Source organism: Lactuca serriola, chromosome 3 (assembly GCF_051521515.1).
Source record: "Lactuca serriola cultivar US96UC23 chromosome 3, Lser_US96UC23_V15, whole genome shotgun sequence".
NCBI classification, from domain to species: domain Eukaryota; kingdom Viridiplantae; phylum Streptophyta; class Magnoliopsida; order Asterales; family Asteraceae; genus Lactuca; species Lactuca serriola.
The window spans coordinates 66,872,145-66,887,399 of record NC_136410.1 but is presented as its reverse complement, the minus strand read 5'-3'; the positions used below and the strand labels follow the sequence as shown (position 1 = coordinate 66,887,399).

Sequence of the window (15,255 nt, the reverse complement as noted above, 5' to 3'; positions counted from 1 at the left end):
TAGGAGTTAAACGATAAAAAGACTGTCGAAAACGGAGCTCGTATGCGAAAGATATGGACGAAGCTTAGTCCCTATTCTTCGAGCGCGACGAATTCGATACAATTTTGTAAATCTGAGATAGAGTGAGAATTAGCCAACGCGTCCAAACCACCGAGTCTATCTTGAAGCCCGATGCCGGTGGAAGTGATGAATTGGATCTCTGAGATGGAGACGATGTTTGAGAGTTGCGAGTGTAGCAACAGGCAGAAGACCGCTCTCGCGGTTCCTCTGTTGAAATCTGGAGTACCAAGCTGGTGGAAGCTACTGGCTGATTCAATGCCCAAAGGTGAAGCAAGCAAGATGTCGTGGGAGGATTTTCTGGTGCAGTTGAAGATGCAATACTACTCTGAGCAGGATCTTCTGGAGATCAACAATGAATTCCAGAATCTGAAGAAGGGAAGAATGAGCGTTACTGAATACGCTGCAAGCTTTACTGAGAATATGAAGCTTGTTCCTCACCTCGTCCCAACAGAACTCTCCAAGGTTAACAAGTTTGCCCTCGGATTACCAGCGGACTTTGGTCCAATGGTCAAGCAAAATACCACTTTGAAAGCCGCCATCTGGGCTGTTAAAAATGTGGAGACCCGGATACGAGAGAAGGGTCTGGAGAGAGCGGAGGTGGGAGAGAAAAGGAAATTTGAAGGATTTTCAAAGTCCAACGAGAAGAGAAAATTCTCAAAGAAGTTCAAAAGAGGAGGAGGAAGTGAAGAAAGATGGTGCGAAAAGTGCAAAAAGAAACACACTGGAAAATGCGGTGAGGAGGTGACTTGTTTCAAGTGTAGGAAGCATGGGCACTATGCCAACGAGTGTACATTCAGCAAAAGGGTTTGTTACGGATGTAACAAGGAAGGGCACTTCAAGCAAGACTTCCCAAAGAGAGAGGGGGCTACAAAGCCATATGTGCCGCCAAAGCCAAAGGCGAGAGCATTTCAAATGATCCTTGACGAAGCAGCTGACGATGCAAGGAATCAGGAGTAAGGATGGATACATGGAGATCAAGTTATGAAGAATCCATGTAGATAGTGTCATATGGTGTAGCCTATTAGAGGCATAATCTATAGTGAACTTGAACACCCATGTAATCGTTTCAAGGAATAATATAAAACATTCGTTTTGATATTTTATGTGTTAAGTTTCTATGAGATTTTCTTGTATGGTGACTTGGAAAACTACGGGACAATACTTGGGACGGGTATGAGTAGGTGTGAAAGGTAGTAGAGGCCTATACTACCGGAAGCACAGGACTCACACTTGGATCATGGAAAGTCACAAGGTTACCAAGAAACTAGTAATTGATTTTGTTTTATTCAAGTATGTCGTTACCATTGTTTCGGTAATGACTAAGAAGATTGTTGTTATCCCGACCCTAGTGGTCATATCACATTGAGTCCGACTACGATGAGTAGGTTACGTGGTTCAGAGAACCAAGTTTGATGTAGCTTCCAACTTAAACCAAACGATTGAAATCAAAGCGATCAATAGAAGTATCACGATCGGTGTTAAAGAAGTTGGTAGCTAGAAATGCTACATGTTAAAAGGTGATTATATCACATTAGACGATGAAGGAAGGCATATTCCATTCCAGAATTTGACTCTAAGAGACCTGAGTCTAAGCGTTGCAACATACGATGATAGGTCATTAGAATATGACACATCAGTCCATTATAGTAATAAAAGAACTTATCTTAAGTTCGTATCTAGTGAGGATTGAGATTGTGACTTGAAGGCCATAATTTGGAGTCTAACATGAGATAGGAAGCAAGTGCAAGATCGAGCACCACCTGTAGTCAAGGAGTTCGGGATTCAAAGCAACAAAGAAGTTACAATTATTACCTAGGATGACGAGATAACGTATGGAGTCATTATACTGCCCTTTTTTGTTGATGATTCCGGGACGTAATCATCCTAAGGGGGAGATAATTGTAACGCCCGCAAATCTAGGCTAGTCAATTTAGAGACAATAAGAATCAAAAATGAGTTTTTGATGGAAGATTATTTAGAAGGATTAATATTTTCCAAGTGGTAGCTTATGTTACAAGGGTTCCGTAGATATAAAGAATGTCAAAATCCGAGTTATAACGAAGAAGTTATGACCCGTCGAAGTTTTACGGTTAAACCGGCACGACATCGGGAATCGTAAAAAGTGAATTTATGATAAAATACTTTTTAGACTTAGCGATCTAAATAAAAGTCATAGTATATGTTAAATCGAGAGTGTGCATAAAAAGAACGTCCAAATCTGACTTCGTATGAGGAAGTTATGATTTTTCTAAGATTTAGCATAGTAGTGCACAACCCGAAATCTGAATTTTAGATCGGTCGATTTTTAGCCAAAATAATCTAAACGAGAAATGAAGATATCATTAATAGGAGTTAAACGATAAAAAGACTGTCGAAAACGGAGCTCGTATGCGAAAGATATGGACGAAGCTTAGTCCCTATTCTTCGAGCGCGGCGAATTCGATACAGTTTTGTAAATCTGAGATAGAGTGAGAATTAGCCAACAGGATCTGAATGAAAGTTGTAGTACTCATAAATACCAACGCGTGGATATAAAGAACGTCGATAATAGAGTTGGTATGCAAAAGATATGGATGAAACTTAGTCCCTACTCTTCGAGCGCGATAAATTCGATACAATTTTGCAAATCGGAGATAGAATGAGAATCAGCCGACGAGGTCTAAATGAAAGTTGTAGTACTCGTAAATACCAACGCATGGATATAAAGAACGCAGAAAACGGAACTCGTACGCGGAAGATACGGACGAAGCTTAGGGGCTACTCTACGATAAAATCCCTATAAATAAAGGATGAATCCTTCATAATTTCTTCACACCATAACCTTTCTTTCTCTTTCTAACTTCTCTCTAGCCTCCTTAAACCCCTCCCAAATCTAGGGAACCTCCCTAGCACGAGAAGAAAGCCCCGGAGCGCCCGACGGCTCCGAGAAGAAAAGCTTTCGGTTCGGAAACGCTGCTCTAGCGAAGCCCGGTTTTTAATAAAAACCCGTTGTAAGTGAGTTACGCTTATACTATATTTAATATAGCTTTTATTTAATTATAGTAACATTATTAGGACCTTAAAATAATTATTTGGGCTATTATTATGAGTTATATTGAGTGTTATTTAACGCTTATATAATAGTAATAATAGCTAGACTATTAATTAGTCGCGATTAACGTTAAAACTAAACTCTAGTGGTATTAATACTAGGTTTTGGTCATGGAAAAAAATTGTTTTGAGATAACGGAGTGCTGTTCAAGTACCGAGTCACCACCTAATCAAGTGAGTGCATGGTCCTTTTCATCTTACACATAGATATGAAGTATTTTATATAAATTACGTGCTATGTGTGCATATTAACTAAGTACTTGCTGTCTATGTTGGATGAACGATTTTATACACATTTTAAATGATTTAAACTGTATATGTATTATATATCTACGAAAATGTTGGGGTAAGACATGAGTAGATGTAATAGATGAAATATGAGTTGGATGATGAGTTGAGAGGTGAAATAGACCGTGAGGTGAGGGTGAGAGGTGGACGATGTGAGAAGCCTTTTTCCCAAATGATGGCCCTGTCATTCAGCAGAGTATGGATGATAACCACGGACTATTCTAGACAGTCTAGTGGAAGACTAGCAGACTCGCAACCTGTAGGTGTTGTGAACGATGTGTTCACCGGTGTACTCTAAAAACCCATTGATATGTATTGCGAGTGGACTCTCGAAAATGATACTGTCAATGAAACCCTGGCATATGCGCCTAGGGATGAGCATATGGACCGGGGAACCGGCCGGAACCGGTACCGGAATCGGAACCCGATGGAACCGGTCGGGCCGGGACCGGGGCGTTATTTTTGTGGATTTTTGGAACCGGGAACCGGTAGGAACCGGCAAAAACTGGAACCGTATGATGCTATTTTTCAAGGACCGGTTCCAACATTTGAAGACACGACAAGAACCGGTAGGAACCGGGAACCGGTAGAACCGCCGGGCCGGTTCGGTTCTTGATTTTGGCCGAAGCCGGTTCCCGGTTCCGGTCCGGTTCCGGCCGGTTTGGTCATTTTGCTCATCCCTAGATGTGCCTAAAGGACTCTACCGGCAGAAGCGCCTAATAGAGAACCTCATAACCCCGGCAAATGCGCCTAAAGGACTATTCCAGCAGATACGCCCCATAGAGAATGTCACAATTTTGGCAGCTGCGCCTAAGTGACAGAACTAGCAGTTGTGCTTGACAAATGTGTCATTTACAATGATGGAATTCATACATATTCCTTAGGATACTCCTTAGGAATGAATGAACAAGAAATAGATGATTCTTAGGGTAGATCCTTAAGAATAAAGAAGATAACAGGGATGAGTAATTGGGTTAACTGTTTGATGACTAAACATAATAATTATATTATTGTGGGTTGAAAACCCTATGTACTCACCAGGTTTCCCAACCTGACCCACTCAGTTTATTTATATCACAGGTGTCGATATGAAGTGACATTACACTGAGAGATTAAAGAGATGTAGATCACTAGTGTAAATAAATGTAAGTTTCGTTTATGCTTATGTTCCTGTATTGACAATGACATCCCAAACGTTTTAAAATGAATAAAATACGTTTCTTCAAAAATGTTTTGATAACGTATTTATCGTATTTTTCTGGGAACAAATTCCGCAACATTTTTATGAAAAGAAGTACTCTGATTTTTATAAAGCATAAACAAAAATCGATCTTTTCTGACCGTGAAAATGGGGATGTCACACCTACTTTCAATGAAGTCCATCAGCCCAAAACTGCAACTATCACTGATTTACATAACTAGTCCCCATTCTTTTAATCAATTCCTTTAACCACTAAATTAATTAAGAATTTAATCTATGATTAAACACTAACTAAATAATATTATTACTAATTAATATATTAATAAACCATTTATTAATCTCTTTCTCCAAAACTCATCTTGTCCAGTTGATATAGTGAAGGCAACCCAAAAGGACCATGCTACAATCACATCAAGTACATACCAATCATAGTTATGGGCTTAGACACCTAATCCAACACTTACAAGGTCCGAATGTTACGCCCTAACCCTAGATTGAGCCTTGTGAGCAAAAATAAGGTGCTTTTAAGTGCTTTGGAGAAGAAGGAACACATTAAAGAAGTATTGGTTGCATTGGAGCTTGTAGATCCAGACTTTTTCACTTTGATCTTTCTTCTAGAAGTATAAAGTTTGAATCTTGATGATGAAATTGTTAGATCTAGCTAGTTTTGGGTGTTATGAGCTTTTGGTCACTTTAAGTGCATAAAGTTAAGATCTTGAAAGTGTGTGACCTTGTTATGGATAAAGTTAGAAACTTTATCCATCTAAACATAGTTTTGATTCAGATCTGAAGGTTACAGACTTGGACTTGATGGATTAAGTTGAAAAGATGCACTTTTGGGCCCATTTGAGACTTAAAGATTAGATCTTGTTTGTTGGGACCATTCTAATGGATAAAGCTGGAAACTTTATCCATTATGGAGCTTTTATGAACCATAAAATATGATCTTGAGTGTTGTATGTAACCCATGCATGTGTTAGATGGTCTTATTGGGTTAAGAACATAGGGTTTTGGACATTAAGCACTTAATAGTCATGCAAACTCATAAAGTTGGAAACTTTATGAATTAGGACATCATTTTTGGGCTTGGATCTGAGATTTGGACGTAAGGGCTTAATGAAGTTTGGGACCAGGAGCATATGATGGGCGTATCTGGAGGTACACTACACGTACATAGTCAGCACCCCGCTTTTTGGTCAACATCAGGGTACGCTGGGCATACTCTCTTGGTACGTATGGCGTAATCTGCTGGGAAGGGTTATTAAATTTTGGGACCTTGACCATTGACTTTTAATTTGACTAGGGTTGACCAAGTTTGACTTAATGGTATTTTGGGATTTTTGAGCTATAGTTAAGACTTGGTTTCTATATGTTGAATTGGTGACCTGTAGAGCCGGCTGTCGGAGTAGAGATTCATTCAGATTATTTCAGGCTGAGAGGTGAGTTTTCCTCACTGTGCTTACAGGTCGAAGGCACCAACGCCGACCCATTAGATTGATATTTTGGTTTATCGTATGTTGCTATGTTGTAGTGATCTGTTAGATTTGTATCCTGGTATATAGGATGTTGCTATGCTGTAGTGATCTGTTAGATTTGTATCCTGGTAGATAGGATGTTGCTGTGCTGTAGTGATCTGTTAGATCTGTATGACTACCTATATCTGTTGTTATTGATTGATTATTATGATATATGTTATTGTGTTATGGTTGGTTGGGTTGAGGCGGTCCAACTTTGTGCTGAAGGCCAAGACACCAAAGGCGATATGGATAGACTAAAGGCCTGCGAGGCGGTCTGGTCAAGTTGAAGGCTCGGAGAGCGGTTCATATAGGTTGTAGGCCCGATGCGGTGGTCTAGTAATGATGAAGGCTCCAAGAGAGGTTCAGATGGTAAGTAGGCCTGCGAGGCGGTCCAATCATGTTGAAGGCTCACGTATGCATGCTATTGTTGTTATATCGTGTGGTGGTACTTTGGGGGCTTCATGCTTACGATTTCAGTTTATTGTTTCAGGTATTACAGAGGATCGTGGGAAAGCGAAGGCGTGATAGTACATATCTTCATGTATTTATGACATTGGATCTTGGGATACTCTGATTTTGAATAATACTTTCGAAACATTGGTTTTATAAACACTTTATGGAAGAAATGGCTTGTTTTGAAAAGTTAAAATTTATTGTGATTTTTGGATGTTACAATGGTAATTCGGACCACGATTAGTACGCTGAGCATACGTTGTGTACGCTAACCCTAGTACGCTGGGCGTATACCTCATACGTGGGGCGTACGTAGAGAAAATGCAAACCCTAATGCTTAGGGTTTAGTCTATATATAAACATCATTATCTCTCATTTCTCATTCCTTCACCAGCCTCCCTCTGTGAAAATCGACCCCAAACAAACCCTAAGTGAGAAGAGTGCATTTTGAGCCCATTGGTGTACTTTGGTAGTGTTCTTGAAGAAGAAGAAGGTGGTGAGAAGAGATTGGACTTTGGAAGCATCTTGGATATGAGATTATCTTCTTGCTAGCAACTTACAGGAGGTATAAAGTTCAGAACTTGATCACTCCATCTTGTAGATCTAACTATTTCTTCATTTAGGGTACTTTTGGTCCCAAATATGGTGATTCTTGAGCATGACATGCTCATGATGAAATAAGTCGTCCTTTCAGACCTTATGGGGGGTCTTCAGTTATAAAAATGTGGTCTTGATGGTTAATTTTACTCCATGCATGCTATAGAAGGTCAATGCATTATGATGTTGAGATTTTGTGTTTTAAGCACTTAATGGACATGTAAAATCATAAAGTTGGAAACTTTATGAATCATGATGGTATTTTAGCCTTGGATCTGCAATTCGACGTGTTAAGTAGAAGAAATAAGTGCTTAATAGGCTGAGAGGAGGGTTGTTGCGTACATTGGGCGTACCGCAAGGTTCACTATGCGTACATAGATCTAGCCCTAATGCCTCGCGCATGCGTGTACGCCCCGCGTACGAAGCCTGAGTCAACTCGGTTGTGTTGACTCGGGTAGGTGTTGACTTGAATTTTGACCGCTGACCAAGTTGACCAAGGGTATTTTTGGGGAAAATATTATTAATGGATAATGTTTTGACACTTAGGATTTGGGTTGAGCCGATATTTGGGAGCAGAGTCTTGATCAACTATTCGTCAGACTGTGGGGTGAGTTTTCTTCACTGTACTTATGGGTTGAAGGCACCGAGACTGGCCCAATTAGATTGTTATCCTGTTATACCTTAATTGATGATATGCTGAGGATGGGGTAAATATATATGATTATATGATATTTACTGATATGCATAGACCAGTAGATTTGTAGGACTATCTATGAATTCTGTCTGCATGGTTATCTGTCTGTTGAATATTTGTTATCTGTTATATGTCGACATATGGTGTTGGGTTGAGACTTTACTACTATGTGCGTGAGTTAATAGACCGGGGGTATTCCAGTTCGATGACTGAGTGGACCCGAGGGTATTCTAGTCCAATGACCGAGTGGGCCCGTTATATATTGGCATTCCACTCCGATGACTGATTGGTCCATGGGTAATCCAGCCCGATGATTATGGACCCGTGGGTATTCCAGTCTGATGACTGATTGGACCCAACATGCTTGTTTGTATATGATATGTGTATTGTGTGGTGGTACTTTGGGGAACTCACTAAGTGTTGACTTACATTTTTAGTTTTGTTTCAGGTACTTCAGAAGACTATGGCAAGACAAAGGCGTGACCGTACACATCTTGGATTTTATGTTGTTGATCTTGGAAGACTCTAATTTTAAATAATGTTTTGGAGACAATAGTTTTGTAAACACTTTTATTAGTAAATGAGTTATTTTGAAAAGTTTAAATTATTTGTGATTTTTGAGATGTTACAATTGTAACATCTATTTTATAGGTTGTATTATGCTTGTTAAAAGGAAAATTTTGACCATAGAGGTATTTTGGTCATTCTTAAAAATGTTACAAAAATTAAACATTTTAGCTTCTAAAGGCTGCTAATAAAAGTTGTTGTGATATTTAAAATCAATTGGAATGGAGTTTATACCATTATGAATTATAAATTGTATTAGTGTTTAAGAGTGTAAAATTAGAAGATTTTCTAAGTGTTAGAGTTGTTATGAATATGGACACATATGTAGGAGATACGTGAGGCGTATCAATTGACGTAAGACGGTAAAGTATGTTGTCATTACCCATGGGGGGCTGAGAGGGGGGGGGGGAAGTAGGCAGTTGCACAGGGCCCAATTTTTTCCATTATATATTTTTACGTAAAAATAAAAAATTATAATAGAGATAAGGACATTTTTTTCCTTGTTTGTTAAATTTTTCAGGACCGACCCTGCCATTACCAAAGTGTGTAACCCACTATATTAGAGTTGGATAAAATGACACATTTGAAAGTACAATGCTATGATTAGAAAAGAACGTGACGCATATGAGTTGAGAACACGACACAATTAAAGCGAACACGACACGTAGATATCGACTTCATTAAACATACTAGATCATAAGGATATTTGTATTATGCATGTTATATATGTAATTAATTGTTATGTTGTGAGAAAATGTTTTTAAAGAGAACCAGGGAAATATTATGAGATGTTTATTATTATTATTATTATTATTATTATCACCTTTTAGAGTTACATAAATTATGATAATTGTTGTATTCATTATCGACTTAAAAAAAAAATAAAAAAAAACACTTTTTAAAATAACTTTTCAATACATTTCAAAAGGAGATTTCCAAAAGCATCTCCAACCTGATTCTTTAAAGCTGTTTTTGGCTTTTTAACTACAATAGCTTTATAAATGAGATTTTTAGGTGGTGTATGCAAAAAAAAAACTTATTGTTTAGTAGCTTATTAGGTTATAAGCTAAGTTATAGTGATGTAACTTATAGAAAAATTGGTTTATTAATGGTTTCTCATCGTCACAAGTTAATTTTATCTAAATATTTTTTTAGCTTATAATGACGTGGAACCACTAATAAGTTAATAAACTTCTATGCCAAACACCCATAACCAAACATTTTTTTAACTTATTTACTTTTGCTAACATAAAAATTAATCCAACCACTTTTTAAAAACCTTATTTTACCACCACCATAAATCAAATAAACACTTTTGCCCAAAAAAAATTTAAAGTTCAAAAAAGCAATCCAAACACCAATACACTTTTGCCCAAAAATACACATTATACTCCACATTTTTCACATTCCAAATATTTCGAATAATTCAAAGTTCAAATTTAGCATTTGCTCACTTTACAAACCTGACATTTGCTTACATTCTTATTCCTACAAATTATAGCGTGTATGATTAAACTGCAGAATAATTTTACAAAGTCCATTATTTACAGATTCCTTAACACAAAAACTCAAAAAGCAAATAGTTTTAACTAAAAAATTCCACAATGTTACACCTATCCAAATAATTCGATCACCAACTTTCTCTTTTTCACTCATATTTATCATAATCTTAAAAAAAAAATCTTAATAATTTCAATTTTCAATAACGAAATAAAAAATTAAGAAGAATTAGCATCCCATTTTGACATAGAGAGCCAACAAAGATTCGGACCATCAGCAGCCCGCAATTGACCCAGGGCTAATTATTCTTTTTATTTATTTATTTATTTTTTACAAATCGCCGACTTTATAAAATTCATTTCCAATATACTCTTTACTCTCTCATTCTTCTCTTTTGGTTCTTCTCCACCCTTTCACCAAACCTAACGTTTCGATCTCTCCATCGGCCAAAAACCACCCATGGCTTTGGCTCGCCGGAGTTCCAATCTCCTCAAGCCTCTCTCCACCGCCTCCTCCTCCTCTTTTCTCCACCGCCGCCCTTTCTCCACCGATGACTCCACCACCATCACCATCGAAACCAGTGTCCCCTTCACTGGCCACAACTGCGAACCTCCGTCCAGATCCATCGATACTACTCCTAAGGAACTCATGACTTTCTTCACCGATATGGCACTTATGCGCCGTATGGAGATCGCCGCTGACTCTCTCTACAAATCCAAGTTGATCCGAGGGTTTTGCCATCTGTACGATGGACAAGAAGCTGTGAGTATAGGGATGGAGGCTGCGATTACGAAGAAGGATTGTATAATCACCGCCTATCGTGACCATTGTATCTTCCTAGGGCGCGGTGGGACGCTACTTGAGAGTTTTGCTGAGCTTATGGGTCGTCAAGCGGGTTGTTCTAGGGGGAAAGGAGGTTCGATGCATTTTTATAAGAAAGATGCTTGTTTCTTCGGAGGACATGGGATTGTTGGAGCTCAAGTTCCGTTAGGATGTGGATTGGCGTTTGCTCAGAAGTATAGGAAGGAAGATCATGTCACTTTTACCATGTATGGTGATGGTGCTGCTAACCAAGGACAGCTTTTTGAAGCTCTTAACATGGCTGCCCTTTGGGACCTACCTGCCATTTTGGTATGCGAGAATAATCACTGTAAGTACTTTCTTTTCTCCTTAAATTCCATGATTGATTCTGTTTCTGCTTGTTAATTGGGAACTATCAATAGACTTGGTGACTTTATTGCTCTTATTCAATCCACTCATAAACATCATCTAGAGACATAAGAACTGATCCTTATTGTGTAACTAGTTAGGTATATTGTATAGTTGAGGAATTCATACATGTGGATGTGTACTTACTGTAAGATCTATAAATTGAATGAGTTTGTTGGTCTGGACAAGTGTTCAATTATTGGGCATTGAGCACTAATTGCCATTTGATGGTTCTTGTAAGCTGGATTTGTGTTTGTGTGGCAGATTTTTTCATTTCTATACTCATAAGTCTTGGTAATACCACTATATATAGCTGTAGTAAACCAACATTATACAGATTACAAAGTTCTACATTGTATGCAATTGAGATTTCATGGATTGGTGTGCAGATGGTATGGGCACAGCTGAATGGAGAGCTGCAAAGAGTCCTGCTTATTACAAGCGTGGGGATTATGTTCCTGGATTGAAGGTCAGTTTAGTCTTTTTGTTGTTACAAGCTACAAACATTATAATAACTTATACTTGTATCATCATCTTTAGTTCTTTTCAATGAAAGCCACAATCTTTTCTTTTGCTAATAATCAAGATTCATATCTTTCTTTATGCAGGTAGATGGAATGGATGCCTTTGCAGTGAAACAAGCTTGCAAATTCGCAAAAGAACACGCATTAAAGAATGGACCCATTGTGAGTAGTCATAATTCCTTTTTAATTTTTATGTCAGATTGTATTATTAATATTATCAAGAACTAAAAACTTTTATAATCTTTTTTTTTTTTTTTTTTTTTTTCAGATTCTTGAAATGGACACTTACAGGTACCATGGTCACTCTATGTCTGACCCTGGTAGCACTTATCGTACCCGTGATGAAATTAGTGGTGTCAGACAGGTTTGTTAATTTATTTTTTAATATTTTATCTCTTAAGTAATCATTTCATTAAAAAAAAAAGATTTGTTACTTATAATTGGTTACAATTTTAGGAACGTGATCCTATTGAAAGAATAAGGAAGTTGATCCTGGCTCATGATATAGCTAATGAAAAAGAACTCAAGGTGATATAGTTTATTTATACTTGGATTCATACATTAAATCTTTATATTTATTTGTGGGCCCCATTTCAATTTTTTTCTTTTCGATATTTTTTTTCCAGGATATAGAGAAGTTAGCTAGAAAAGAAGTTGATGAAGCTATTGCCAAGGCAAAGGTATCAATCTTTTTCATTTTGGCTCTTAAATAATTAACATTTCTTCAAGTATATAAGTTAAATCATTTTACAATTATCTTTTTTATTTTATTTTTTAAATTACAGGAAAGCCCAATGCCAGATGAGCCTGAACTTTTCACCAATGTTTACCGTAAAGGATATGGGGTTGAGGTATTTAATTTATTTATTTAAAAAACTGGGAGATTTTTGTTAATTAATTTGTTGTTTTTTTTTAATTAAAATTTTTGATCATGTGTTGCAGTCTTTTGGAGCAGACAGGAAAGAGTTAAGAGCTACACTCCCTTGATTTTCATAATGAAATCATATTATAATCAAAAGAATATTTTGGTTTAATCCAACTCATCTCTTCAATACCAAAACAAAAATAAGAACACAGAGAGATGGAGTGAATAACAAATTTATTGCTGTTTTTTTATTTTATTTCGTTTGTTGTGTTGTGTTGATGGCAAAAAAAAAAAAACAGAAAAAGTTTTGACATGATTCTTTTGGGCCTGTTTCATATACTTTTGACATGAAAAAAACTTTAATACTTTTTGTGAAAGGCTGTTGAACATGAAGCTATATCTGTTATGATATATTTGGCACTTTTGTTTTTGCAATTTGGGGTTTGTTGTTTTTGTGAATTATCAAGTATTTAATATGCTATTATGGGTTTTATTAGAATGCTATGATATGATTGAACAAGTGAAATCATAATGCACAAATATAAACTTTGAATTAGGTTGCTTAACATCTTAGGAAAAGTTTGATTATCATTGGAAGTAAAGTTTGACCTAAGATGAAATATTTCACCATGAGTATTCATATTTTGAAAAAAGTTTATAATTGTATCGTTGTTAATGTTGTTTAATACGTATGACACTAAATAATCATCCATCTTATTGTGTAAATCTCGGTTTTTTTTCAACTTCATTCTTGAAAATTCATGTTGAATGGTAGATGTTGCAATGAACAAAAAATCATTACAAATTTTGATAGAAATCTAATTGGATATATTATTTCTGTTTGTTTTTCAGTTCTATTTTAGTTATTAAACCATGTCAATGTATTACATTTACAATATTATTTTGAATATTTGCGCTCCAAGTGTTCTAAAGTTATACATGTGGGACTCACTATTTGGATGGTAGGAGTAGAAGCCTCTCAACTCATTGTCATGATCTTTTTCTTTTTTGCTTTTTTTTTTCTCTATCTTTTCTAACTAACAACATATGAAAATAGTTTCTTTTCAAACCTATTGAGTTCATTCAATTAAAAACATATAAAAATACAACTTCTTAAGCAGAGAGAGAGAGAGAGAGAGAGAGAGAGAGAGAGAGAGAGAGAGAGAGAGAGAGAGAGAGAGAGAGAGAGAGAGAGAGAGAGAGAGAGAGAGAGAGAGAGAGAGAGAGAGAGAGAGAGAGAGAGAGAGAGAGAGAGAGAGAGAGAGAGAGAGAGACCAACCAACCCGTTGAATCAAGCAAATTAGTGGTACTTGGTGTTGTGATCTTAGAGGTATCCCTGATACCTTCAACCCAAAAACAAACAAAAAAAAAAGACTAATCTGTATACCCTGATAAAATTGGATTATTTTGGATAATTCATCAATTTTAAATGTTTGAAAATACTTATTTTGGTACAAAGAAGTCATGGAAACAATGAAAAACAAGTACCATTGTGTTTACTTTTTTAAAACAGATTGATTAGCTTTTGAAACAAGTACCATTGTGTCTGGATCAAATACATCAATTTTGTAGTGATTCAAGTAGTTAATATGCGAGTTAAATAAAATAACTTGTAAAACCAGGAGGAGTGGGTGCGGTTCACCACATCATCACCCAAAACACTGTCCCTTGTGGTAAGAACCGCACTTTCTCTCTCTTCACCCAAATAGTGCGGCACCCCTTCTACTCTCTATCTTCATTCTTCAATTGTTTCTCTCTCTTCTCCTCCTTTGGTATACTTATGTGGCGTCTATATGACAGAGAAGAGAGTGTGGTTCTTGTGGCACCACTCCCTCCGGCTTAAGTAGTTTTTTTTTTCCTCTAAAAATTGAATTATTTGTTTAATCATAAATAGAAAGTGATATAGAGCATATTGAGTACAACTTTCAACCGGTTGGAGCTTCTGAAAAGTTTTTTTTTCTTGAAAATAAAAGGTGTCCATGGACACCTTATGTCCATGTAAATTTGCCCTAACTATACATGCATATTGTCTCGTCCAAAAGCACAAAAGCAATAAAGTAAAGTCAAACTTTGCCATACATGAAAGTATACATCACAACTAATCAGTAAGTAGTTAAGTACAAAAGGCTTAAGCTAGCTTTTAGATTATAAATTACCTTATTAATAAGTTATTTTAAATAGTTTATTAAAAATATAATTTATAAGCTATTATAAGTTACTTTTGTGGCATCACCAATCACTAAATTGCAATAAACTTAAAAAAAAAATAAGTTAATTTAACCGCACCAAACACAGCCTTAACAAGGAGCACCTATAGATTAAATTCATAAAAAATCACATAAATGATTAAATCCACAACATGCTTACTCTTGCAAAATTACATACAAAACAACCCATAAACATTCTTATTTGTTTTCTTACTTATTCACACCCTTCAATCGCCATTCTCTTCCAAAAATTTCAACAATACCATAGAAAAACCAGGTTTAAAATCATAAAATTTGATTTCAACTTGATTTAAGGTTGATAAACACTTGATTCCACAAGACCCGCCCCCATCAAGTTTTTCTCAAAATGGTAATAAACACATTTTTTTTTTGTTATTTATACTTTTCTTTAATACCAATAAAATACTACTACTTCAACAAATTTGCAAAAAAACTTCTACTATGCAAAATTTATTTTTAAAC

General features: G+C 36.4%; 1 protein-coding gene across 1 annotated transcript; it reads left to right on the top strand.

The window, feature by feature from the left end:
* Positions 1 to 10,333: 10,333 nt before the first annotated feature.
* LOC145092523 (pyruvate dehydrogenase E1 component subunit alpha, mitochondrial-like) lies at positions 10,334 to 12,878 on the top strand. The gene is made up of 8 exons (XM_079030468.1): positions 10,334 to 11,117; positions 11,566 to 11,645; positions 11,785 to 11,862; positions 11,969 to 12,064; positions 12,157 to 12,228; positions 12,327 to 12,380; positions 12,486 to 12,551; positions 12,643 to 12,878. Exons 1-8 carry the CDS (start codon positions 10,427 to 10,429, stop codon positions 12,685 to 12,687), a joined length of 1,182 nt encoding a protein of 393 aa, XP_078886594.1. The 5' UTR covers positions 10,334 to 10,426; the 3' UTR covers positions 12,688 to 12,878.
* Positions 12,879 to 15,255: the final 2,377 nt, after the last annotated feature.

Coding starts and splice junctions, on each gene's coding strand:
- LOC145092523 (XM_079030468.1), top strand. CDS start 10,427: ATGGCTTTGGCTCGCCGGAGTTCCAATCTCCTCAAGCCTCTCTCCACC. Junction 12,065..12,156: donor AAATTAGTGGTGTCAGACAG/GTTTGTTAATTT, acceptor TTACAATTTTAG/GAACGTGATCCTATTGAAAG. Junction 12,229..12,326: donor CTAATGAAAAAGAACTCAAG/GTGATATAGTTT, acceptor TTTTTTTTCCAG/GATATAGAGAAGTTAGCTAG.